General features: G+C 41.3%; 2 protein-coding genes across 4 annotated transcripts in view; both read right to left on the minus strand.

Annotated features, from left to right (window-relative positions):
* Positions 1–2,925, minus strand: part of LOC108440599 (actin, muscle-like) — a 69,749-nt gene extending 66,824 nt beyond the window's left edge. Inside the window, exons 1-2 of the mRNA XM_037540208.1 lie at positions 2,871–2,925; positions 2,627–2,745 (exon numbers count right to left, since the gene is read on the minus strand). Coding sequence (XP_037396105.1) covers positions 2,627–2,745; positions 2,871–2,925 — 174 coding nt within the window. The remainder of the gene's footprint in view (positions 1–2,626; positions 2,746–2,870) is intronic.
* A 3,816-nt stretch (positions 2,926–6,741) lies between these two features.
* The window catches only part of si:ch211-220f16.2 (golgin subfamily B member 1), a 73,866-nt gene continuing 55,299 nt past the window's right edge, over positions 6,742–25,308 (minus strand). For all 3 annotated transcript variants that reach the window (XM_037540074.1, XM_037540073.1, XM_037540075.1), the window contains 8 exons: positions 18,675–18,832; positions 18,149–18,203; positions 15,925–16,071; positions 13,294–13,434; positions 11,403–11,503; positions 11,169–11,303; positions 10,297–10,411; positions 6,742–8,825 (listed from right to left, as the gene is read on the minus strand). In XM_037540074.1, coding sequence (XP_037395971.1) covers positions 8,667–8,825; positions 10,297–10,411; positions 11,169–11,303; positions 11,403–11,503; positions 13,294–13,434; positions 15,925–16,071; positions 18,149–18,203; positions 18,675–18,832 — 1,011 coding nt within the window. In that variant the 3' untranslated portion in view covers positions 6,742–8,666. The remainder of the gene's footprint in view (positions 8,826–10,296; positions 10,412–11,168; positions 11,304–11,402; positions 11,504–13,293; positions 13,435–15,924; positions 16,072–18,148; positions 18,204–18,674; positions 18,833–25,308) is intronic.

Genomic DNA, 25,308 nt, shown 5'->3' on the forward strand with positions numbered 1-25,308 from the left:
GAAATATTATTTTGAGTGTTGGATTTACAGTCAGTTAATATTTCATCCCAGCTCTGTCACTCTGTAAACAGTTAAACTCAACATATAAGTAAACTTGAAAAAATCATAACTATAAAACTGACTGGAGCACAAACTCACAGCTGTATGAATATTCTAATGAAATACATGACATGATCTGACCAGCCCTTTACGATTGGCGTGGAATGACCATACGTTCATTTGGCTGGGTCCAAACATTTGACCGGTACTGTATGTTTCAACCAACATATTCTTATAAATTATACCCATAACTATTTTCTCTTTTACAAACTCCTGTAGTGTTCAGTCTCCCACACGTCGGAAAGCTCATTCTCTGAACCCCCTGCCTCTTAAACAAACCCATCTGCGTGTTCTCTGCTACGCTCACCCTGTAAACACTGCGCTTTAGTCCGAGTCCAATATCGGCAGCGCTGAGGGACCAGAGCTAACGCTGACAACTCAGAGCTGAGAGACACAGATGGCCTAAAGATATTACACAGTGATCAGAGCACAGCTGTGGATAAAGACTCCACTGAACACATGGCTGAGATTCAACATTTGAAATCGGACATTAATTTGACTAAAGGGCACTGACCTTAGTGACCGCAGAGGCTATATCGATGACCCGAGCACACACAACAACCCAAACAAAGCCAAGCACAAAACTCAATTTCTGTGCCACAATTTTACTAATTTAAACAGAGCAGCTCAGACTGATTTACTGTGAAACACTCTGTTCTAGATAAACTTACCGAGTCAGAACTGTTCACAGTGGTGGTGATAGGAACCAGACGTCCCCCTCTAAAAGCTCCTCACAGAAAGTTCCTACATGAAATGGCTCTGAATTCACTGCCTGATGACAGAGAAGCTGTTTTATGATAGTTTAGAGGACTTAAACTCCATTCATGGTGGAGGGAGACATGCAGGGCGCTGTGCGGCAAAATAGTCCCCAAAGTAAACTGATTATTCCAGATTTTCCACCATTTTCCATCAACATTTCATACAAACTCGTGTAGGTTCTTTGGTGGTTCTGGATGGTAAATAAAATGTCTATATCTGTGTTGTAGTCATGGCGATGCCTGGTTCCTATCACCACCACTGTAAAGACATCTGAACCATTTCACAGCAAACCACTCTGAAAATTGGTGGTATTGCCATTTAGGAAATGTTTTATTTATTTATACACATAAATGTGTTTTTTCATAGCAACTGTTGCTAAGGTTGGACAAGCTTTAGAGAAGATTCTTAGGTCGCTTACCCAAATAAGGATTGATCTAAAGATCATATTATCTATCCTTTTGCCTTCTTTCTCCCCAACTGCCTTCCATCTTTTCTTTCCAGAAATCTTTTTCTATATGTCTGTGTTTATCTATCCTTTTATCGGTCTGTCAGTCTGTCTATCTATATGCCCATCATTCTCAGACTGTGTCAGACAGACTCCTTATCAGGATCCTGTTCCAGTGACGGAGCTCAGAGCTGTAACTGTGTATCGGTCAGTAGCTCTATAGTGCTGTCCGTGCTAATAGACTGAATTGTGGGAGATCATTTGTGATTAGCACTGAAGCCTTGGAGCAATTTACTGGATTACCTCAGACATAACAAGGCACAGAGTGAGAGCGAGAAAGAAAGCGAGAAAGAAAGCGAGAAAGAAAGCAAGAAAGCAAGAAAGAAAGCAAGAAAGCAAGAAAGAAAGCAAGAAAGCAAGAAAGCAAGAAAGAAAGCAAGAAAAAAGAAAGCAAGAAAGAAAGAAAGAAAGCAAGCAAGAAAGCAAGCAAGAAAGCAAGCAAGCAAGCAAGAAAGAAAGAAAGAAAGAAAGAAAGAAAGAAAGAAAAGAGGCTGCAGAGCCCTTTAGAGAGTGGACTCGGCTTTCACCTGCGCTGCCCATTTATATGTCCACCTTAATCAAACCCTCACCCCTCTCTCCACCACACAACATATGCAAACCTCACACCCCGGGCCTTTTTTGGACACGCTGCGTCTCTCCTTCTCTGAGGAAAGGCATGCTTTTATCCTCCACAGAAGGATGGGTCTGGAAAAGCCTGGAATCTGTTCACACGCAGACGCGCTGGGCTCCATCCACTCAGACACGACAGAGTTAATATTAGACAATCATTTATTGTGCAGTTGACAGAGAGACGGCTGCACTGAGACAGAGGGGAGGGCACCTGATCTCTGGGCCTAACAGCAGCAGGAGTGTGTATACAGCAATTTATATAAACCACACAAACTAGATAAACAATATAAACAGCACTGACCATATAAACCACACAAATAATTTAACAATATGTACCATTAAATAAAACCTAGAGCCAACACAAACTGTATAAACTACACTCACTGTGCACTTTTTATTAAGAACACCTCCCTGTATCTACACTCATTACCCACTTTATCACTGACCATATAGTTGTTTCGCTCTGTAGTTCTACAATTACACACTGTAGTCCACCTGTTTCTCTGTATACATCGTTACCCTGTTCTTCAGTGGTCAGGACTCCCATGGACCCTCACAGAGCAGGTATTATATGGTTGCTGGATAATTCTCAGCACTGCAGAAGAGACATTAAATGGGATGTAAACAATGATAAGTAATGCAAGAGCCTCTTACCTGAACAGCTGAGCTGGTCCTCTCAGCATCACTCGTCTGCCGCTCTGAGGCCACTTTTAGTTTGAGTTCATGGTATTGAGGGTGCAGAAGGTTCTGCTGGACTCTTGACGTAATGAGGCCTTTAGCATTGATTAAGCATTAGCACATTAGCATAGCAGCCCGGTGGTCAGCTGTATTATTCAGCAGCGGCGTCTCATGGCCTGTCACTTCAACCAAGCCAGAAAAAACACAAAGTCGCTGATACCGACAGCGAGGACAACGGTGATGTTACCGAACTGACGCTCAGAGATGCAGCGCATCTACATACTGTTGAGCTGTTTTTGACTGTTCTGCACAATAAAAATATTTTACATCTACTTCAGTTGTTAAACATGGTTCGTATTACTAATTATAGTAAATACTAAATATATACAGTATATGAACACATTTTTTTCCTTAAGCATTTAATAAATATAATCCAACAAGTAAATGCCATCTACACGTGCTGTGTGTGTTATTTGTGATGCAGAACAGATTTTTCCCCAAATAAAATATTTTAATATTGTAATTGTATAAATATCAGGACTTATGGGTGAGTTAGAGTTAGTATCTCTATCACCCGATACCAAAGGATCAGGCATGGTATCGGAAGAGAAAAAAAGTGGTATGCCTTTCTAATAATGAGCTTTTTTCTGCCACTGAGCTACAACAGTATGGAACCATAGACCAGATATTTCATCGCGAATTTCAGCAGCCACATAACATTAAACTGCATATTAATCTACACAAGACAAACCCAAAGCTGCGGGTTCAACTGATACTCCTGTTTCAGCACAGCAGGGAGCAAAGAGTTCAGAGAAATTAGACAGACAAGAGAGAAAGAGAGAGAGAGAGAGAGAGAGAGAGAGAGAGAGAGAGAGAGAGAGAGAGAGAGAGAGAGAGAGAGAGAGAGAGAGATGGAAAGTTAGATGAAGACAGAAAATCAGATAGACGAACAGACGGATGGATGGCTAGATCAATAGACAAGACAGAAAAACAAAGAGAAAGATACAGATTTATAGATGGGACGGACAGACAGCCCCGCCCCCCCCCACCCACCCCACCCCACACAAAAGAAGAATGGGTCCCATATAAAAGGATGGATGGACAGAAAGCGATAGATGGTGATGAATTAAGACACAGTGCGTTTCTTCTTGTAAATCGTTAGTACTTCTAAAAACTGACCAAGCGCTTGTTTCATTAAAAAGAGAGCAGAATTAGTCCTGTTTAGCTGGATTTAGTGCCAAGTATTGAATAAAAATCATTGTATTCACAGTTTTGATGGCATTTTTCTCTATTCAAACTGGTCAGATGGTCAAAAAAGTTTGCTGACATATCACAATATTACATTGTTGCCATTAACTCAGTTTATAAACATAGAGCAATAAATATATGGATAGATAAACAGAGACAGACAGACAGATAGACAAATAGACAGATGAACAGATAGATATAGAGAGATGAACATATAGAAAGGTAGAAAGATAGATATACAGACAAACAGATAGAAAGGTAGATAAACTGATAGACAGAAACAGATAGATAGTCAGCTGGACAGACAAGTACATGAATGGATGGATGGATAAACGGATGGATGGACAGATAAACAGAGATGGATGGATGGATTGATGGATAGATAAACAGAGATGGATGGATGGATGGATGGATAAGATAAATGGATGGATGGATAGATAGACAGATAAACAGAGATGGATGGATGGATAAACAGAGAGATGAATGGATGGATGGAAGGCTGGACGGAGGGATGGATGGAGGGATGTGTAAGTCAGCCCTGGAGAAGATTCCATCATAACACTGCGTGCACATAAAGATCCTCGCAGCTCTGAGGAATAAAATCAGCTGTTTGAAAACTAAAAGTGTTTGTGTTTTCAAATAACTTTATTAAAATTACTTCTTTCAACAAAGTAATCGCACATCCAGTCCAGAGAAAACAAAAACAAAGGAAAACAAACTCCATAGTATTGCACACGCATTTCAGCCCAACGACTGAAGAGCCATGAGAAGATCCTCCAAGTCGTGATTCTGCTCAAAAATAGACCCTATGTAGAAAATAGGACACTGTGAATTCACTCAGTAGTTTTCTTTTCTTTTTTCCATTTACACACAGATCAGTTCTTCACTAAAATCATTCCATATTTACAGATCAGTGACACAGAAGCCAGGGCGCAGGACGACTGTGGACTGACAGCATTCATACAGTAATTCAGCATGTAAACAATCAGAGGATATTATAAGTACATACAACAGCCACCGAATCAGCATTACATCATCTGTAGGATATATACATACACACACACACACGTTAGTGCGTCACAAACCAGTGCTCTCCAATCGCTGTCCAGGCTCCGCCCACAGCTGCATTCTTGCATTGCTACTCTTGCTAAGTTGGATAAGCTTCACAGAATCCCACTAAATCTGATAAGAAACGTATGCACAAATGAGTTTGTCAAATTCCTACACTTACAGCGTAAAACAGTGCAGATTATGTTTCTTCTGTACAGAAGACCACTCAGCGCTGTGGGTCTGAAAGGATGCGTAGCTGTTCAAGAAAAATATCATAGAGGAAAGGAGCCCAGAGCACCCCAGAGTCCAGACCTCAGCACCACTGAATGGGTTTGATCACTTCAGAAAATCATCAACCAGCTTCTAAGACTGAGCTGTGGAGGCGTGTTTGCAGATTCTTTGAGGAGCTGAAAGTGAGGCTCCTGAGAAGAATGGAAGCTGGGATGAAGGTAGAGAGGGACTCACTGACTGAACGCTTTGATGACATACACACTTTTTAAAAAAAAAAAAAAAAAAAAAAAAAGGATGGTTCTTCAAGGGTTCTCTACAAAAGAAAATGGTTGTATATAAAACCACAAACACTCAAAGAACTCTGCATCATGAAACGGTTCTTCAGATTGGTGGAGAATGTGCTGTAGATGATTCAATATAGAAAAGGGTTCAATACAGCACCAAAAAGGGTTGGAACAACAGAAGAACCCTTTTTGGTGCTATATAGAACCCTGTGCATGATTAAAGGGTTCTTTACATCATGAAAGGGTTCTTCAGATGGACATAGAATGTACTGTAGATGGCTTTATATAGAACCTTTTGGAAATTGGTTCTATATAGCACCAAAAAGGCTTCTTTTATTGTTACAAGCTTTACATTGTAACAACAGAACCCTTTTTCGGTGCTACACAGAACCCTTTTCAATATACAGTATAATATATAGGTTAAATACAGGTACAAACACATTCTCCAGCTTAACTTCATTAACTTAATCTCCAATTTAATTCTCATTCCCACACCTTACTAAGTGGTGGCCCTGCCTTAACTATCTCATTCCCTTGCCTTACTAAGTCGTGACCACGACTTCATTCCCACACCTTACTAAGTCGTGGCCTCAATTTAATTCTCATTCCCAAGTCTTACTAACTGGTGGCCACTACTTATCTTGTTCCCTTGCCTTACTAAGTTGTGGCCACTCATTATTTTTATTTATACAGGATGTCCCCAGCAGGGCTCCATACATTAGGCTGAATGGGATTCTGTAAAGCTTGTCCAGCCTAGCAACAGTAGCTATGAAAGAATGCATTTGTGGGCGGAGCTTGTATACATCAGATCTGGTCCTGCACATTTTATTGATTTCCTGATCCAATATGCTTATTTTAATCGGGAACCAGCTGAATTCGCCTTATTTAAAGCAGAAAAACACTAAAATTTGCATTACATGGTTTAATACAGTAGAACTGGAAAACACTGCTGCTCATTCACTCACCATCCTTAAAGGAAGACATGCTAATGTGGCTAACAGTGACGAAGCTAACAGCCAGCACCTGGCCTAACAGACGGAACGGTCACTGCTGCCTATTAGCTTTCATTTACTGTTACCAACATTAGCGATTTGTGTCAGAGCTTTTCCTTTAAGCTTCGGTTACACTTGCCATGATGCGTCTAGAACAGAGCGACACGCGCTCTTTAGAAAAGCTCCAGCAAAGCACGGCGTGCAGCATCCGCCCATTCATAGTGTATGCAGGTATAAAGGGTAAGAAAGTGCTGTGGACTATGCTGAGGCTGTACATTAGTATAGGTCAATGGTACTTACACTTTAATAGAGTCACTACAATGGGAATGCGAAGGTGTCAGGCACAAAATGTACTTCTCCACATACGTCAACATAGTGCATTAAATATTCACCTCCTTAAACATTACATATACTTCTATAGCATAGTACTCTGATAGGCTGATCTGTAGTGAAATGAACCAAGATTCATCACTCGTTATCATCACACATGCACACAAACACACACTCCTGTGAAAACGTGAAAGTAGGCCCTGCTGAGTTGTTTTGGAGAATGAATATATAAATAAAAGTTCAGTGCATAGCCTCATCAGCAGCAAGTGACATGAGAACCCACAGGGTACCTAAACACGTGTGCATGTGTGGTTTCAGGTCATTTGGTGTATCCAGTTGCTGTGTAGACAAAGTCTGGTAAAGGGGTCAAGGGTATAAACAGAGAGTGACATGTTTGCTAAATATAATCAGGAAGGCCAATTTCGCCACTTGATGTATCGGATGTAAAGGAACACAACAGCCTTAATAGAACAGTTCCTAACCACATTTGCACAATTTTGCACAAATTTGCAATACTACTCAGATGTAGCAGAGCAGCTGAGACATATTTGGACTCCAAATTTCACTCTGAGCTGGAGCGTTTCTCCAAAATCTCTCTTAACCACTTCAAACTGAATCCAGGTCTTTACTAACTTTGTCCATGAGGTTTTGGATATAAAATAAATTGAAAAACCTTCAGGCAGCAACTTCAAACAACACGGTCGGTATTCAGTAGTCAAGAGTGCTGATCTAGAACCAATATATGTGACAATGAGTGTGTTTAAATGCACTTACTAATCCGATAACTGCAAAAAAAACAGATTTTGTCAGTATTCCGGTTCATGCGTTTACATGCACTTGAGTGATCAGATAATGAGGAAACTCCGGATCTACATGAGTCAGACAGTAATCAGATTTCTGAGTTCTAACCAGTCGATAAAGTTGCGGAAGATGACATGATGTAAACATAACGTCAAATTCAAACATGATGTTACACCTTTTTGGTAAAAATATCATTTTATCAGAGAAATTGGAGTGTGCTGTTCACACGACCATTTGAATAATCAGATAGCTGCAGAAATCTCATTATGATCGGATTACTGACTCAATGTCATGTCATGCCCTAAACCACATTGTCAAGTCTGCGCCACCTTAACGAAGACCTGCATGCAGACGTTTTGGTGATGTTTGTTAGAGAAACGATCTGGGCTATTTGGGTGACTATTGACATCTAGTGTCTGTTAGCAACATTAGTCTTGTAGCTCCAATTGTAAGCATAATTTGGACTCCAAACGTGTCTTGGCTGATCGACTACATCTCGGGAAAGTGGTAAATTGGATGAATATGATTTTAGGCTGAACAAATCCTTTATCTCTGTTTCCTGCACCAACTGTTACCCTTAATATGGTATAATAATTTCCCCGTATTTAGAAAGGTGCAACATTCAGTTGTGCAGCAGATTCCCCACTATGGATCTTCCCATGTGAGCATATTTAGTTTTGTTGAAGACTTCTTTGGATCCACTCATCAAACCAGGGCTGCAAAATATGCTGTTTGAATAGCGCAATTTTGGCCAATGCAATAGTGACATCACCCAAGTCTGGAATATGCAATGTTTTGGCCTCTAACCCATCAAACTTTTTTGGGGTGAATCTTTTCGATCAGCATGTTTACAATAATCTAGATGTTGCAAATGAATTTCTCTCCATCTGTAAATGAAACTGGCCAATCGTTAACCATTTCAAGAGTATATCAAGGTCGACCTTGATATACTCCTGGACCAGTCCATTCAAACTGCTACAACAGAAATTTAGGAGGTTATGTGTGGATGACCGTTTGACTCTTCTGCTGCAGGATAAAGTCCAAGCTGTGGTCCACATTCCTGAGAGGCATTATGTCCTTCTACAGAGCGCCCGCGAAGCACATGAAGACCAGGATGTGCAGTGTGAGCAGGTAAGCCATGAACAGGTAGCGGGATTTAGCTCGAGACGTCAGCATTTTAGAGCAGTACAAACTGCGGCCTCTCAGCCAGCGCCTGCACGAGTGGACTCCACTCTTCATCTGGAAGCAAAGACAGAGTCTTATACAGGAAGGGGTGTACAGCATATCAGGGTTACAATGAATGAGGACTGAATCTCTGGCATGAGAATGAACTACGCACTCAATTAATCCACCTCAGATCATCAAATGGAACGGCAGACTTTGTCAGGCATGTGCAATATGGATTTAATTGGACTTTTTAATTTATAAACTTTTTTTTTTAATTTGGTTCACAAATCAAAAGGCTTTAAGCTTTTTTGCTTTAAGACTAAACTGTAAGACTGGACTGTGCTGTATTAAGTATTAAGATCTGATGACAGAGACAAATTTTTATTATTTTTAAAATTTTATTTGCTTGTTTACTTAACATCTACATCAATCAGGCATAACATTATTACCTCCTCGTTTCTAAGCTCATTGTCCATTTTATCAGCTCCACTTACTGTATAGCTGCACTTTGTAGTTCTACAGTTACAGACTGTAGTCCATCTGTTTCTCTGATACTTTGTTAGCCCCCTTTTACCCTGCTCCTATACAGTAAGTGGAGCTGATAAAATGGACAATGAGCGCAGAAACAAGGAGGTGCTCATACTGTTATGACTGACCGGTGTATATTTACTATTTCTAAACAATAAAATGGTAAAGCTGTGCCGCTGTATTTCATGTTATGGTAGTTAAACACACCTCACACGCAAGGTTGTATTGTTTTGTTATTTTCAGCAAGTGAATTTTTTAACACTGTTATAAAACAGCATAAAATTCTTCTAAAAAGTTGAAAATCTCAATAAGTGAAACAAACTGTCAATTTGAGCGTGAAAAACAGAAGCAACATGTAAAATATTTACATTTTAATATACAGATAATCCATTTTCTCCACATTAATTAAGACTCCCACAAAAGGGCCCTATTAGAACTAGAAACTACTAAAACTTACTTCAAAGTAACCAACACCAGCAGAAATACACAAATGGTCAGAGTCATAAATGTCACTTTCCTATGTTTAGTTACGTACCAGTCTAACCTTAAGACTACATTTCTCCATCCTATACATATCAGCCATCTCGCTTTCCAGCTGCTTATACTTAGTAGACAAGCATTGCTCTCTGCTGCCCTTTAAAGATATTCCAGCATGAACTCAACAAAGCTTGAACTTGCCTATTTTCTGCTTTCTCTTTTATTTGCATGAATTACAGCCAAACAAATGAAAATGCAGTTCCCCATTCTATTTGCTGCTATGTAAAAAGATGATCGTGAAAGCAAATAATGGTGAAAAATAGTTGTGGGCAGTTTAAATATGTCATCATTTCAAATAATTGCACTTGGGCAACTGTAACAGGCTTACAAAAGCTTAAAGCAGAACTGCAGGCCCATTGTTGTGAATGGACTCAGGACTTGGTATTTATGAGAGCAGAAGATCAGGTCAGGCTGGTTTGCAGGATGAAAGATGGGTCAGTGAGATTGTGTGTGATGATGTAAGTGTGTGCAGGTATACCTTGCGCATAAGCAGGTGTTGGTTCGGGTCTAAAATCAGAGCTTCCCACTCCGCATCTGTCTCCAGCTGGATACTGAAGTCTCTCTGGGACGACCTGGAAGGGCTGGGTTCCATACTGATACACAAAAAAAAAAAAACACACACATTTAACTAGTTGAATAAATTCTAAATAAATAAATAAATAAATAAATAAATAAATAAATAAATAAATAAAGTGTACGCATGGGGCAAGGGAACTTTAAATAACATTTGAGGGCTCCAAAGGCAGAGGGAGTCCCTAAAGGGTCAGAGTTTGGCAGGGTTTAGGTCTACACTTAACAATTATTCATATAATTGACTAATTTAACTATTCCTTTTTTTAACTACTCCTCAATAAAATGTCTAATCTAATTATTAAAATTATTGAAATTAGTCAAATTATTAAAACTTTTTTGGATTGTTTCCATTTACCACTGCCATCACTCAAAGTTCTGTCTGTGCCAGAGACGGTATAATGGAGGAGACGGTTCGCTAATTGAAAAATGGACGAGAAAGCAAACAGGATGCTTAACAATAAGTTCAATAAGTCTGTTTATGGAAAAAAAAGTCCCGCCCTTCAATAAAAAGAGCCAATCGGCTTTGCTGGTCTTGATGTGAAAAATTGTGCTGTTCAATCGTGACTTGTTTAGTGTGTAACGGCATTTAAAGACACATGATAAATGCAAGACTGTCTTCTTCAATTTCTGTACACTCTGGTTTGGACACTGCCCCCTAGTGGACACATTCAATGGCAATTATGCTGGCAGGCACCTAGGCAAAATGCAAAAACGTAGTTTACAGGTACACATACACAGAGGCATAAATCAGCCTTGACATATTATGAGTACTAGTACCTCGTAACCCTCTGCTCAGCCAATCCCAGCGCTTCCTCAGCCGCCTCCCGCCTTGCCCTCTCCTCCTCCAGCCTACCACTGAGCTGAGACACATTCTGCTGGGCGGAGTCAAGCTGCAGCTCCGCTTCTGCCAGCCTGCATACGGGAAACAGAAAAGAAAGATAAACAGAAGTGCAAATATCTGTCATTTTCCCTGATGCCTTTATGCTCTGTGAATGACCAGCTGAAACCCACCTGCTCCTCAGTTCTTTAATGTCCAGCCCGTCCAGATCAGCCACAGAGCTGGTCTTTTCCTGAGGAGCTCCAGGAGCAACTTCCACACACACAGAGTCCTGCTATAAAAAAAACGTTTGAACATCCGTGGCTCGTTTCTGTTTTGTTGATTTTTCTGTCTGTAAATAAGTTGCACGTCCTCTATAGAAAATACACTTCTATACAATTTAAAGCACAAATAATGTTTATTTACTCAATTTAATATATTGGAAAAGAATGAAACACATAAGAGGTACATCAGAAGTGGGCAATATGGTGTAAATGTAACTTCACACTACACAATGTGCCACAACATATATTACTTCTGATAAATCTGCTCATTTGTAAAACACAAAGTAGTATCAATTTAAAAATATCATGTAAAACTACAAACACAAATGATTGTTAGTCAAAATTTCAGTTTCTGCACTGCATTAAATAAATTAAACAGGACTACTTATGCTCTTTTGGTGACCTAACATGCAGTGGAGAAGTGCTTTTAAACACTGATGATATCCTTAACATACACAGAAAAGCTTAGTGACATATTGTTAAATAATTTATCATGGTAACTGTAAATACTGTCATATACAGAACAATTTTCATTTTTCCCAATGTGTTCAATTTCACATCAAAACAGAATTATGCAGAAAATTTGGGTGGAATTCCTCTACCTCTCAAGGTGATAGTAGATTTAATTTTGCATTATGACCAGAGTCAATACTTTCTACCCAGTCCTGAGGGTCCAGCATACATAACACTGATCAGGCATAACATTCTGACCACCTCCTTGTTTCTACACTCATTGTCCATTCTATCAGCTCCACTTACTGTATAGCTGCACTTTGTAGTTCTACAGTTACAGACTGTAGTCCATCTGTTTCTCTGATACATTGTTACCCCCTTTTACCCTGCTCTTCAGTGGTCAGGACCCCCATGGACCCTCACAGAACAGGGTGGTGGGTCATTCTCAGCACTGCAGTAACACTGACGTGGTGGTGGGGTGTTAGTGTGTGTTGTGCTGGTCTGAGTGGATCAGTCACAGCAGTGCTGCTGGAGTTTTTAAACACTGTGTCCACTCACTGTCCACTTTATTAGACACTCCTACTTTGTCGGTGCACCTTGCAGATGTAAAATCAGAGATGACAGCTAATCTGCTGCTGCACAGTTTGTGTTGATCATCCTCTAGTCCTTCATCAATGGTCACAGGACGCTGCCCACAGGACGCTGCTGGCTGGATATTTGTGGTTGTTGGACTATTCTCACTCCAGCAGTGACATTGAGGTGTTTAAAACTCCAGCAGCACTGCTGTGTCTTATCTACTCATACCAGCACAACACACATGAATGATCCACCACCCAAACACTACCTGCTCTGTGAGGGTCCATGGGGGTCCTGACCACTGAAGAACAGGGTAAAAGGGGGCTAACAAAGTATCAGAGAAACAGATGGACTACATTCTGTCACTGTAGAACTACAAATTGCTCCTATGCAGTAAGTGGAGCTGACGGACAATGAGCGTAGAAACAAGGAGGTGAAGGTTATTGCCTATTTCTTTTATTTTATCCCAGCTTCTAACATACCAGAGCCCAGCCAGGGAGGCCTGGTACTGGGAGTGTTGGGAGCTTGGACAGAGCAAACATGCATTGCTGTGGACTGGGTTGAGAATTTTTGACTCAACAGCAACCTGTGATCGGCTGGAACTCTAGCATTTTCCCCTCAGTGAGAGCAGAGTTAAATACACTCAGATGGCTGTATCATCACTGGTAATCAAACATAATGCAACATTTTAAGCTATTGCGTCACTCGGGAACCCTGAAATGCCCAAACAGGCTCACATGCATCATGTAACAGCTCACATAAGAGAAGGTACCTGTGCCTGTGGGTGCTGGTTTTCCAGCCAGTAGCAGCGGTTCTGCAGCTCGCTGAGACTCAGCTGTGTCTCTCTCAGAGTCTGAGACACAGCTCTAAACTGAGCAGAAACTGCAGCCTTCTCTTCCACTGCCTGTTGCAGCTGTAACACACATACAAAAATAAAGCATTAGTCCTGCAAAAGACTAATCCACCCAGTTTTCCCAATTCAGTTGATCAGCCAGCGTTTGGTGTCTGGAGTTGCTTTGCTGGTTGTAGCATGGAAGCTATGAGGCTAATGTAGTTAACAGGTAATGAAAGCATCCACCAGTCAGCATGGTGCTAACTGCAGGCCTAAATCCTGGCACAATTACCTTAAACCCCGGTGAACTGTTAAGTACCTGCTTTTCTCAATACTTGCGACAGTATGTGGCATTTTTAGGGGTGGGATGTTTGTACAAAACTATAAAAATTGTTGATGCCTGTTAGTCTGATATACACCTTATTTCTTCAGCTTGCAAGTGATTATTATCTGTCGATATATTGTTGTCACCCAATGGTATATTTTTAAATATTAATATTAATTAATTAATTAAATACTTATTATTTTTCACCTGGATTTTTGCCAGCTACTCTCTTACGTGAAATACCATGGCAACCACCTAGCAAAACCCTAGCAACCACCTGGAATACCATAGCAACTCCTTAATAAACACTGGAGATACCACAGCAATTGGTTAGCAACACCCTTGCAACCACCTGCCATCACTCCTACCACATCCACGTCAGAGCACATCATGGTATTCAGACCAGCTAGCAGATGTCTGAGTTTCTCTATTCTACTGTAGTGTTTGAGAGGTGAACTGCAATATATCTGACGCTCGTTGTGTAAAAGCAGTGTTCTCAGACCAGACAAACAGAGTCCTCCTTTTAGGTACATTTAAACTGAAATCAGTGCTTTTTTATCTTGTTTGATCTATAGTAACATCATTTTGCCGTGTTGTCCAACTGACGGAACACTGGTTCAAGTTAGCCAGCTGCTAAAAACAGCCTGCCTGGGAAGCTAGTGTTCTCCCACTCTCCAGTACCTCACAGCTTCCTCAGTTTACTTTAATTTAAATCAGGGCTGTAACTCACATGAACCCTTTCACTTCCATTGTTTGGGAAGCTCTAATACTAAAATATGACTATGTGCTGTGACAGTGCTGTAGTTGTGAGGAGCAGATGTGATTTAACGCTGCTAAAGATTGTTAGGATGTACAGAAAGAGGTGAGGTCACTGTCAGTCAGAAAAGCTAGACTGCTGATCTCGTCACTCAGACTCTGTCACAGAGAACAGATCGCCAGTCGCTCCACTCAAACAGGAAACACACTACTCACAAAAAGTTAGGGATATTTGGCTTATGGGTGAAATTTATGGAAACTGTAAAAAGTTCATGCTACAGTGATATATCATGAAAGTATGGTATTTAAGCATGAGGCAGTGATTTCCTCATCTCAAACAATTTATTTAAACAAAATCCAACAGCAATGGTGGGTAAACCCCAACAAAAAATCTCAACGTCTCAATAACTTGTCATGCGCCCTTGAGCATCAATTACAGCTTGACAACGATGTCTCAGGCTGTTCACAAGTCGACTCATTGTCTGCTGAGGCACAGCAGTCCACTCTTCTTGAAGGGCGGCCCTCAGGTCATTGAGGTTCTGGGGTACAGAGTTATGAGCCTCTACATGGCAACTCAGCTGATCCCATAGGTTTTCTATGGGATTCACTTCTGGAGAAAGTGCAGGTAACTCCATTTGAGGTACCCCAGTCTCCAGCAGCCGTTCCCTAATGATGCGACCTTGATGAGCTGGAGCATTGTCGTCCATGAAGATGAAATGATGCCTCATGTAGAGGCATACTGACTAGATTAATGATGTTATTCAGTAGTATAGGCTCATCACTGTACCATTCACAAAGTGTAGGGCAGTTCTGTATTGACTAGACACACCTGCCCACACTGTAACACCACCACCTTGCCCTTAAGCTCCTTGTTAGAGAACAGCAAGTTGTGCAAAAAGTACTGAAACATTGAACAGCTGGACATTCAGAAGTTTAGAGAAGTTCACATTATGTTCACCTGTAAAGGTTAGAGTGCATTTTAGGTTCATCCTGAAATTTCACTTGAAAGCCAAATATCCCTGACTATTTGTGAGTAGTGTATAATTCCATGTTTCAGACGCTACTAAAATATAGTTGACGACTCGTTTTACTCGTCACCCCCTCCCCCTCTAATCATGTCAAAAAAACTTAGAAGTGTGTCCTCTCCTGGCTACAGCAGAGTAGTGTCGCTTTCCTTGCAGTAGAAAACACCACCAGGGCTGTCGCTAGAGCATGGAAGAATGGATTCTCCATTATATTGAATATTCATTGTACGTTTCTTATTGTTCTACTTAGGAAAGTTATATCGCGATAAATATTATTGTTTTATCGCCCAGTCCTAGTTGGTAGCTATGTTAGCCCTTTAGCTCCACTGAGAAAAGAAACAAACTGTAATGTGAAATGTAACATTTCCAAACACAAGCGACAGCATGTGAGAGAAAGTGTGCAACACAGATGATAATACAGCTTGCTGCAGCCAGCAAGTAAAAGAAGAAGTAGTATGATGGTACCTTCATGTTGAGCTGCTGGAAGCCCAGGTCTCTCTGCTGGATCTCCACTAGGCAGTGCTGCATGTGACTCTGAAGCTGAGCTCTCTCTGTCTGCAGTTGCAGCAGCTGCTCTGCGGACATATCTTTACCTGTAAGAGCCGCTGATACCTAAAGAGAGATCCAAATTTGAGCCTGAAATAATATTCTTTCCATTATTGAAGCAGAACATTTAGTTAAAGCTATGCAATGAACAAAGGTTTCATCAGAATGTATTTAGCACTTTATTCAGTAACCATTTTAATCATATGAGTGCAGAACCTGAACATGAACTTGTGTGATTTGAGGCTCAAAATCCATCAAAATTTCCAATTTTTTATCAATTTTTACGATGTCCAGTGAGGGTGACAGTGGCTGCGTGTTCCAACCAACTATCTAATAAATACTTCATTACAATTAAATCAGGTGTGCTGGTGATGGAATTTAATACATACACTGCTCAAAACAATAAAGGGAACACTCAAATAACACATTCTAGATCTGAATGAATGAAATATTCTCATTGAATACTTTGTTCTGTACAAAGTTGAATGTGCTGACAACAAAATCACACAACAATTAATCAATGGAAATCAAATTTATTAACCAATGGAGGCCTGGATTTGGAGTCACACACAAAATTAAAGTGGAAAAACACACTACAGGCTGATCCAACTTTGATGTGATGTCCTTAAAACAAGTCAAAATGAGGCTCAGTATTGTGTGTGGCCTCCACGTGCCTGTATGACCTCCCTACAACGCCTGGGCATGCTCCTGATGAGCATGTGGATGGTCTCCTGAGGGTTCTCCTCCCAGACCTGGACTAAAGCATCCACCAACTCCTGGACAGTCTGTGGTGCAACGTGACGTTGGTGGATGGAGCGAGACATGATGTCCCAGATGTGCTCAATCGGATTCAGGTCTGGGGAACAGGCGGGCCAGTCCATAGCTTCAATGCCTTCATCTTGCAGGAACTGCTGACACACACCAGCGTCATGAGGTCTAGCATTGTCCTGCATTAAGAGGAACCCAGGGCCAACCGCACCAGCATATGGTCTCACACGGGGTCTGAGGATCTCATCTCGGTACCTAATGGCAGTCAGGCTACCTCTGGCGAGCACATAGAGGGCTGTGCAGCCCTCCAAAGAAATGCCACCCCACACCATTACTGACCCACTGCCAAACCGGTCATGCTGAAGGATGTTGCAGGCAGCAGATCGCTCTCCACGGCGTCTCCAGACTCTGTCATGTCTGTCACATGTGCTCAGTGTGAACCTGCTTTCATCTGTGAAGAGCACAGGGTGCCAGTGGCGAATTTGCCAATCTTGGTGTTCTCTGGCAAATGCCAAGCGTCCTGCACGGTGTTGGGCTGTGAGCACAACCCCCATCTGTGGACATCGGGCCCTCATACCATCCTCAGGGAGTCGGTTTCTAACCGTTTGTGCAGACACATGCACATTTGTGGCCTGCTGGAGGTCATTTTGCAGGGCTCTGGCAGTGCTTCTCCTGTTCCTCCTTGCCACAGCTCGCATTGATGTGCCATTCTGGATGAGCTGCATTACCTGAGCCACTTGTGTGGGTCCATTTCATGCTACCACAAGTGTGAAAGCACCACCAACATTCAAAAGTGACCAAAACATCAGCCAGAAAGGTACTGAGAAGTGGTCTGTGGTCCCCACCTGAAGAACCACTCCTTTATTGAGTGTGTCTTGCTAATCGCCAATAATTTCCACCTGTTGTCTATTCCATTTGCACAACAGCATGTGAAATTGATTGTCAATCAGTGTTGCTTCCTAAGTGGACAGTTTGATATTACAGAGGTTTGATTTACTTGGAGTTATATTGTGTTGTTTAAGTGTTCCCTTTATTTTTTGAGCAGTGCAAATGAGCTGGATGTCTATGGGAAATCTGGAACCAAACTTTATTCTTTTAATTAGCTCAGCTCATAAAATCTACTATGTACTTCTTTTTTGAAATAAGAAATTACTGTTAAATTTTACAATATATATGTTTTGCACCCATTTTAATAATTAATGATGTTTTTACAAGTAAAGACTCTCACAGCTCACGTAAAAGGTGTTCAATAATGTTGCTTTTTTCATATGTACAGTACTGTGCAAACATTTTAGGCCCCCAAGTACATGTCTCAGGTCTTCTACATTCTGGGAAATTATTAGAAATTTAGAGAACACTCCACTTGCAGTCCTACCTTGCTGGCCTCTCTGAGGGCTTGACATTCATACTGCAGTTTAGTCCTCTCAGACCTGAGGGGGAGAAGAGATTGACCATAATTCCTGACACACTTCCATGAAATTTTTCTGACACATTTTCCTGGTGCTGGCGAGTCCCAACAGTCCGGCCAGGCATCGCCAACTCACCATGCCAAGCATGCTGCTGATCATTTCCTCTATGAACATGTCAAAGCCCCCCTGTTACCTGCTGCTGTCCAGCCTTCTACCAAAACTAGGCCTACACAACCAGCAATGAGCCCTTTGAAGTCTAGAATAATTACCTGCTGCTTTCTATACATTTAATTCATATTACACATACATACATGGACAAGTAGAGAGACAGACAGACATGTGGCTAGACAGATGGTTAAACTGACACTGTGACTGGTCTCCTGCAACAAAATGAAATACACACCAGCTGTGTCCAAACTTTTGAGTGCCACTCGACCCCTAAAACCAGAGCTCTACTTGGTTTCAATTCGAACAAAACGATGTGAAACTTACCTCAGCTCTGCAAGCTCTGCCTCGTACCCGCTAATATCTCGCTCACACTGTAACTTGTGAGCTTTTGCCTGTTGAAGCTCTCTCTGCTGGTCATCATACTTCTGCTTCAGCTCCACCAGCTCTGTGTTCTGGGACCTCAAGTTCACAACCTCCTTACGCTGGTGAGAAAAGAAGAGATTCTCCTTAGGAATAAAAAGAACACAACTTACAACAAACTAAACCCCCAAATGCTGAGATTTGTTAACACAATATTCCATGCTTGAGCAGGTCAAAGCCAAGCCACGTCAAAGCACATCAACCAAGGACCACATGCCATTAGCAAATGCCCACATGCCACAAACATTACTGAATCTGTTCAAAGCCACAGCCTACAACTCACCAGGCCATCTCTCTCAGTCTGAAGGGCATCAACACTGAGGCTAAGGCTATTCGACTCTTCCGCTTTGATAGAAGTGATCGTATCAGGACTTGACTGCTGTCTGCCCTCAAATTCCCTCTTGGCCCTTCTGAGCTCCTCCACCAGCCTGTCTCGGTCAGTCTGCAAACTGGCCATGGCTTTGGAGAATGCTGTAACCTGCCTGCTATAGGAGTTGTTCTGCAAAGAGAGTTGTTTAAGTTCTGCCTCTTTTTCAGACACAGCTTGTGAGAGGTCGTTCACCAGCTCGGATAACTGAGATTGTGGATTGATGCTTTCGAATGCCAAAAGCTTTTGGACAAGCACATGCTTCTCTGACGCAAGAGCCGATAGTTCTGAAGTGGCATCGTTCAGCTGTCTCTCAAATCTATTCATAGATGCCGTAGTTTCTCTGAGCTCCTCATCATATCTGCTGCGTAAAATCTTGAAATCATCAATGAGCTGATCACGGTCATTTTGCAACGCCGCCATGGCTTTCCCAAGCGATTCGTTTTGTGATTTTAGGTTCTTGCTGAGACTTGTAGCCTCTGATAATTGCTGCTCTGTCTGCATCAAGTCTCTGGCCAAATCTGCGACCCTCTGCTCTGCAATTTCCCTTTCATTTCTCATCAGGTCGACATCCCGCTCAAAGGCACCCAACTCTTTATTGTACTTTTCTTCAGCCTCCGCTAATTTCCTCTCAGATTCTTTCATCGCTTCCGTCAGGCCTCTGTTCAAGTCATCAACAGCCATTTTTTGGGCAAACAATTTTTGCTGAAGTTCATTACATTCGGCAGCTTTGTCTGCCACAGCCTGTTGCAAGTCGGCAATCACTTTGCTCTCATCTGTCTCCAGACGATCTTTATGTAAGGCCAACAAACTGTCCTCCAGTTCCTGTACCTGAGACTGTAGTTTTGAATTTTGATCTTTTAAGGCTTTGATTTCCACGGCTTCTTTCTGCACCTCCAGAAGGGCATCATGATGCTGTGTTTCAACTGATCTTTTCTGGTTTTCAAGGTTCTTTATTGAATCTTGTTGCTTTTTCAGAAGATCTTTCAGTTGGTTGTCTTTGAGGGATAACACCTGGTTTAAATCCTCCCTGTATCTGATGAGTTGTGCTTTGAGCATGGCATTCTCTGAATTAAGGTCATCCATTTGATGAAGCAGGGTCTTGATCTCTTCTTTCAGACCCTTGGTTGCACCGAGGCTGCCTTCAGCTGAGCCCTCTCTGATCCTTTCCTGGCTTTGGTTGACCTCTGATACCAGACGTTCTTTCTCAGTTTGCAAAGATGCAATGGAGTTCCTTAAAGAGTTTATGTTTGCCATCATTTGATTTTTCTCCTGAGCAGATCTGTCTAACCGGGCCTGGAGATTTCGAACTTTGCTTTCAAATGACCTCAGTTCTTTCTCGGCACTCTCTCGCTTGACATAGAGGTCAGTTAACCTGTTCTCATACCCAGCCACCTGAGCACGATGATTAGCTTGAAGCTGCTCTAGATACCCGGATACCTGCCCATCCTTAGAGGACAACAAAGAGGATATCTCTCTGTCTTTGTTTTGAAGAAGACATTTCAAATGCAATGAAATGGCATCTTTTCTCTCTAGGTCAACCTGAAGCTTGCTGTATTGAGACTGGACTAAAAGAAACTGTGCCTGTGTGTCTCCCAAGACTTTTTCTGAATGCTCAAGACTGGACTGCAGCTGAGAGACTGAATAGGTTTGCTCATCAAGTTGTTTGACTAGTATACTTTTATCGCTTTCTAACCTTTCAACCAAGGTACTCTGTTCTGACAACTGTTTAGTAAGTATTTCAACGGTTTGGTTGAGTTCAGTATTGCTTGCACCCAGTACAAAAAGTTGTCTCTGATGAGCTGTGGCTGCTACGGAATATTCATTCAACGTCCTCTCTAATTTCTTGTTGGCAATCTGCAAATCGTTTAGAGCTCTACCTTTTGCTCTATTGTCTTCTAACAGCCGAGTAATAACAAAGCCTTGTTCAAGAAGCTGGCTGTCTTTATCTTGCAAGGCTTTTTGAAAGACATTGTCCCATTGCTTTGCAGCATCGTTTCTGCCTGCATCTACACTGAGTACGTCTAGTTTGGTCAAATTCGTTTCAGTTTCTCTCTGTAGGGTTCTAATTTGCAAATCTTTGGACTCCACTTGTTTCTGTAATGATTCTATAACTTTAACATCCCTCTCGTTACGGTCCTGCAAGTCACTGATCTGCTTCTGCAGCTCAGCTCGTTGTTCTTTAAGAAGAGCTTGCTGTTGTTCAGTTAGTTTTTCCAAAGATTTCTTCTTCTCCATTGACACTAATTCTGACTCCTGTTGCCTCTTGTTCACCTCTTGGAGAAGATGGTCTTTTTCAGAGGTTACTTTGGCCAAGGCCTTTGTGGTGTCATTAAGGAAGTTCTTGAGTGTTTTTAGTTCAGTTTCAAGACTCCCATTCTCTTTCTGCAAATTAGCAACCTTCTCCCTCATTTCTCTCAGCTCCTTCTCCACATGTTTGTGCTCTGTCTGAGAGTGCTTCAACGACCTTTCAAGGTTCAAAATCAACTCCTGGTACTTGATACAGTCATGCTGAAGCTGGTTGATCTCTTGGTGCTTCTCTTTCAGCAGTTCTTGAAGTTCCTTTTTCATATTTTTGGAACCTTCAGTGCCTCTTTGCAATGTTTTGAGTTTGTCTTCGAATTCTTTTACAAGTTTCAGGTGCTGTTCCTCTTTTTCTTGGCAAACCTTTGCCTTCTCCTCCTTCACTTCCATTAGTTGAGAAGAGAGCTGCATATTTTGAGTTTGCAAGATATTCACTGCTTCAGTTAATTCGTCAATTCTTTCAGAATTTTTAAGAAGCACCGTCTCCAAATATTCGTTTTCGTTTTTCACTTTGTCAGATGTTTCTTGGACGTTCTCAAGTTCCTCTTGCAACAGACATTTGTCATCTTCCAAAATCCTAACCTTTTCATTTAGGCTTATGGTCTCTTGCCGGTTTCCTTCAATGACACTTCGAAGGTCTGCTATAGTTTTGTCTTGCTCACAGAGCTCAACTTCATGTTTTTTCTCTGCCTGCTTTAATTTTTCAAAAAGATTCAACTTCTCCTTTTGCATGGAATCAATCATTTCATTTTGAGCAGCTATGTCTGCTTTTTGGGCCTCAATTTGGGCTGTGAACGTATTATTCAAATTGAAAGCCTCATTCAGTTTGAGTTGCAGATTACTCTCAGTTCCTTTAGATTCTGTGTGCCACTTCTCAAGGGACAAGCTTGTTTCTTTCAGTTCCTGTGCCAAGCTCTGGTTATCTTGCTGAAGTTCACACATCTTCTCTCTTAGGCCCTCAGATAATTCTTGCAGACCCTTTATTTCGCTTTCCAGCTGATTATTTTTCAGGGTCAGTTCATCAACACTGCATTTCTGTTTGTCATCAAAAGAGATCAAGTCTTGTCTGAACTTATCATTCTCCTCTTCAAGTTCTTCAATCTTTTGCTGCTTTAACTTGGCAAACTTTCTCATCTTTTCTTTAATTTTGTCATTTTCATCCTCCAGTTCGGTAACATGCTTTCCAAGACTGTCCAGTTCGGATTCATATTTATGAGTCTTCAAAATAGCTTCCTGTCTTTCCCTCTTTGCTCCTTCAAGAAGCTGCCTCATTTTATCCATTTCACTGCTGACATTCTCATATGCTTGCAACAGAGACTCATACTCCTGTTTCAAATCTGCATGCTTGGATTTCCATTCAGAGAGCTCCTCTGTCTGGGAGTCTTTCAGGGATTCAAGCTGGCATGAAAAGGCTTGCTTCTGCTGGGTGATGTTCTCGATAGTGAGTTTAAGGCTTTCACAAGCTGCTGACAGGTTGTGATTATCACTCAGAATTCGATCCACATCTGCAGAAAGGTTCTGCCTTTCAGCACTCAGGGCAGAAACAGTACTTTCTAGATCCTTTTTCTGTTGTTTCAATTCAGAAACAACTCTTTCAAGAGCTAACATTTCAGATTGCATCTTCTCGTTCCATGCCGACAGTCTCTGTATTTCTTCCTTGATGGCCCGATTCTCCTTTATGAGCTCTTTGCGGGAGATTAAGGCTGCTTGAAGTTTCTTTGTTAGCTGCTCTAATGATCTATTTTCTGTACATTCTGCTGGTTTTTGCTGAAGCTCACTTACTTCAATTCTCATTTTTTCCATCTCAACCTCATGGAGGTGAATTTGTCTTTGTAGTTGTTGTTCTAGAGCAGATATAAGCTCCTCCTTCTCTGTGACCAGGGCTTGAAACTCTAAAAGACAACTTTCACTTGCTTTAAAATCGGACGCCTGTTGGTTGTAGGAGACCTCAGATTTTTGAGGCTGTATAACTGGCTCATCTGAAGAAACCATCGTGTCCATTGACTCGAATTTAAATTGCAGCTCCTTGTTTTGTTCCTCGAGTTCTTTTAGCCGTGACTCAAGAAGTGCAACAACATGCTTGGATTTTTCAAATCCCAAGACATAATTCTCCTTTTCTCTTTGTAGTGTTTCAATTTGTGCTTTCAATTCTTCAAATTCACATCTTGATTCTTGGCACTGGAGATGTTCCTGTGAAAGCTGTTGCTGTGTTACAGTTAATGTGTTCTGCAAGACGAGCAGTTCCTCTGACTTCTGAGCTACGTCTTGTAACGCAGATGCCAACTCCATCTTTACAAGATTCCTTTCTTCAACAAGTTGTTTAATTTTATCCTGCAAATTAGTTATCGTAGATCTATCACTTTCAGAAGCTTTCAAACTAGAAGTAAGCTCTTCAAGAGATACATTAAGTGTATCCACTTGGTTCTGATGCTGAGACTGTAGTTTGGTCATATCTTGCTGCAGTTGTTCAACCTGCTGTTCAGTCATTTGAATGTAAGCCTTCTGCCTTGCAATTTCTTCATTCTTCTCCTGGATCTCTTTATCATGTTCAGATCCCATACGCACTACTTTTTCAGCAACGTCTTGTGCATTCACCAGTAATTGGTCTTTCTGGGACATCTCAAAGGTTATCTTCTTCAGCTCAAGTTTAAGGCACTCTAACTCTTCAAGAAGCGATGATGACGCTTGTGCTGACTGCGTTTCTCGCCGAGTTAAGGACTCTCTTAAATCTTGTATAATTTGCTCTCTTTCCTCAGCATTCCTCTTCAAGGCCTCAATCTCTCCTTGTAGACACTCAGAGCTTTGAAGGGCATCTTGTAGCTCTTGAACACTGAGATCATAGCTCATCTGGATAGCATGCAGCTCACCTGTTTGTTGGATGTGTTGCTCCTGAAGAGTTTTGCACATGTCCTGGATTCCACAAAGCTCTTCAGTATACTTTTTCTCACATTCTTGAGATTTTTTTATTGTTTCTTTGCGGGCCAACAATGCAGCATGAGCTTTCTTTTGAAGCACTTCTTTCTCATGCTTTATCTTCACCAACTCACTTTCTAATTCTTCAATACGATTTGATGCCTCTCTTCTCATGTTTTCATCTGACATCATGACTTCTTTCTTAAGTTGGTCCAGTTTCACCAGCAGTTCCTGCCTCTCATGTTGAAAAGCAACATCTTTTTCATTCATGGTCATTTGAAGTTGGTCAACTAATTGCTTCTGCTCATCTAGTTTCTGGAGTGTGTCAGTCAGAAGTGCATCCTGTTCATTTAATTTGCTTTGTAAACAATAGGCATTCACTTCCAACTGTTCAATGGTCTGCTCTTTATCTGATACAAGCAGAGTCAACTCACTGATTTTATTGCCTTTCTGTTCGAGTTGTTGACTAAGATCAGAAACAGCTGCATCATGCTCTTTTGTGACCCTAATCCTTTGTGCCATAAGTTCTTCCAATTTCTCCTGCATGGCTGAGATTTCAACTCCATTCTTTGCATTCTGTGCAGTTTGGTTCTCATGTTCCTCTATTTTCTTTAGCAATTCCTTTCTGACTACTAGTGCAGCTTGTAGCTTTTTCTTCATGGCCTCTTTTTCTTTTACCAGTTTGCTGATGTCAGATTTAAGAACTTCATTCTCTTTGGTCAAACCCTTCTTTTCTGTTTCCACATTTTCCATTTGACTCTGACAAAGACATAGATGTGCTTTTATCTCCTCTAGTTGTAAAAGCAAAGTGTTTTGCAGTTCCTCGTGTTTAATCCTTTCATTTGAGGCTGATGCAACCACCTGTGTTACTGAGGCATCTCTCTCTTTCAACTGCTGGCTGAGTCCAGTCAGTAGATCTTTCTGCTGACTGATCTGAATGGTCATGCAACTGAT

The sequence above is a fragment of the Pygocentrus nattereri genome, chromosome 7 (assembly GCF_015220715.1).
Source record: "Pygocentrus nattereri isolate fPygNat1 chromosome 7, fPygNat1.pri, whole genome shotgun sequence".
In the NCBI taxonomy this organism is placed as follows: Eukaryota; Metazoa; Chordata; class Actinopteri; order Characiformes; family Serrasalmidae; genus Pygocentrus; species Pygocentrus nattereri.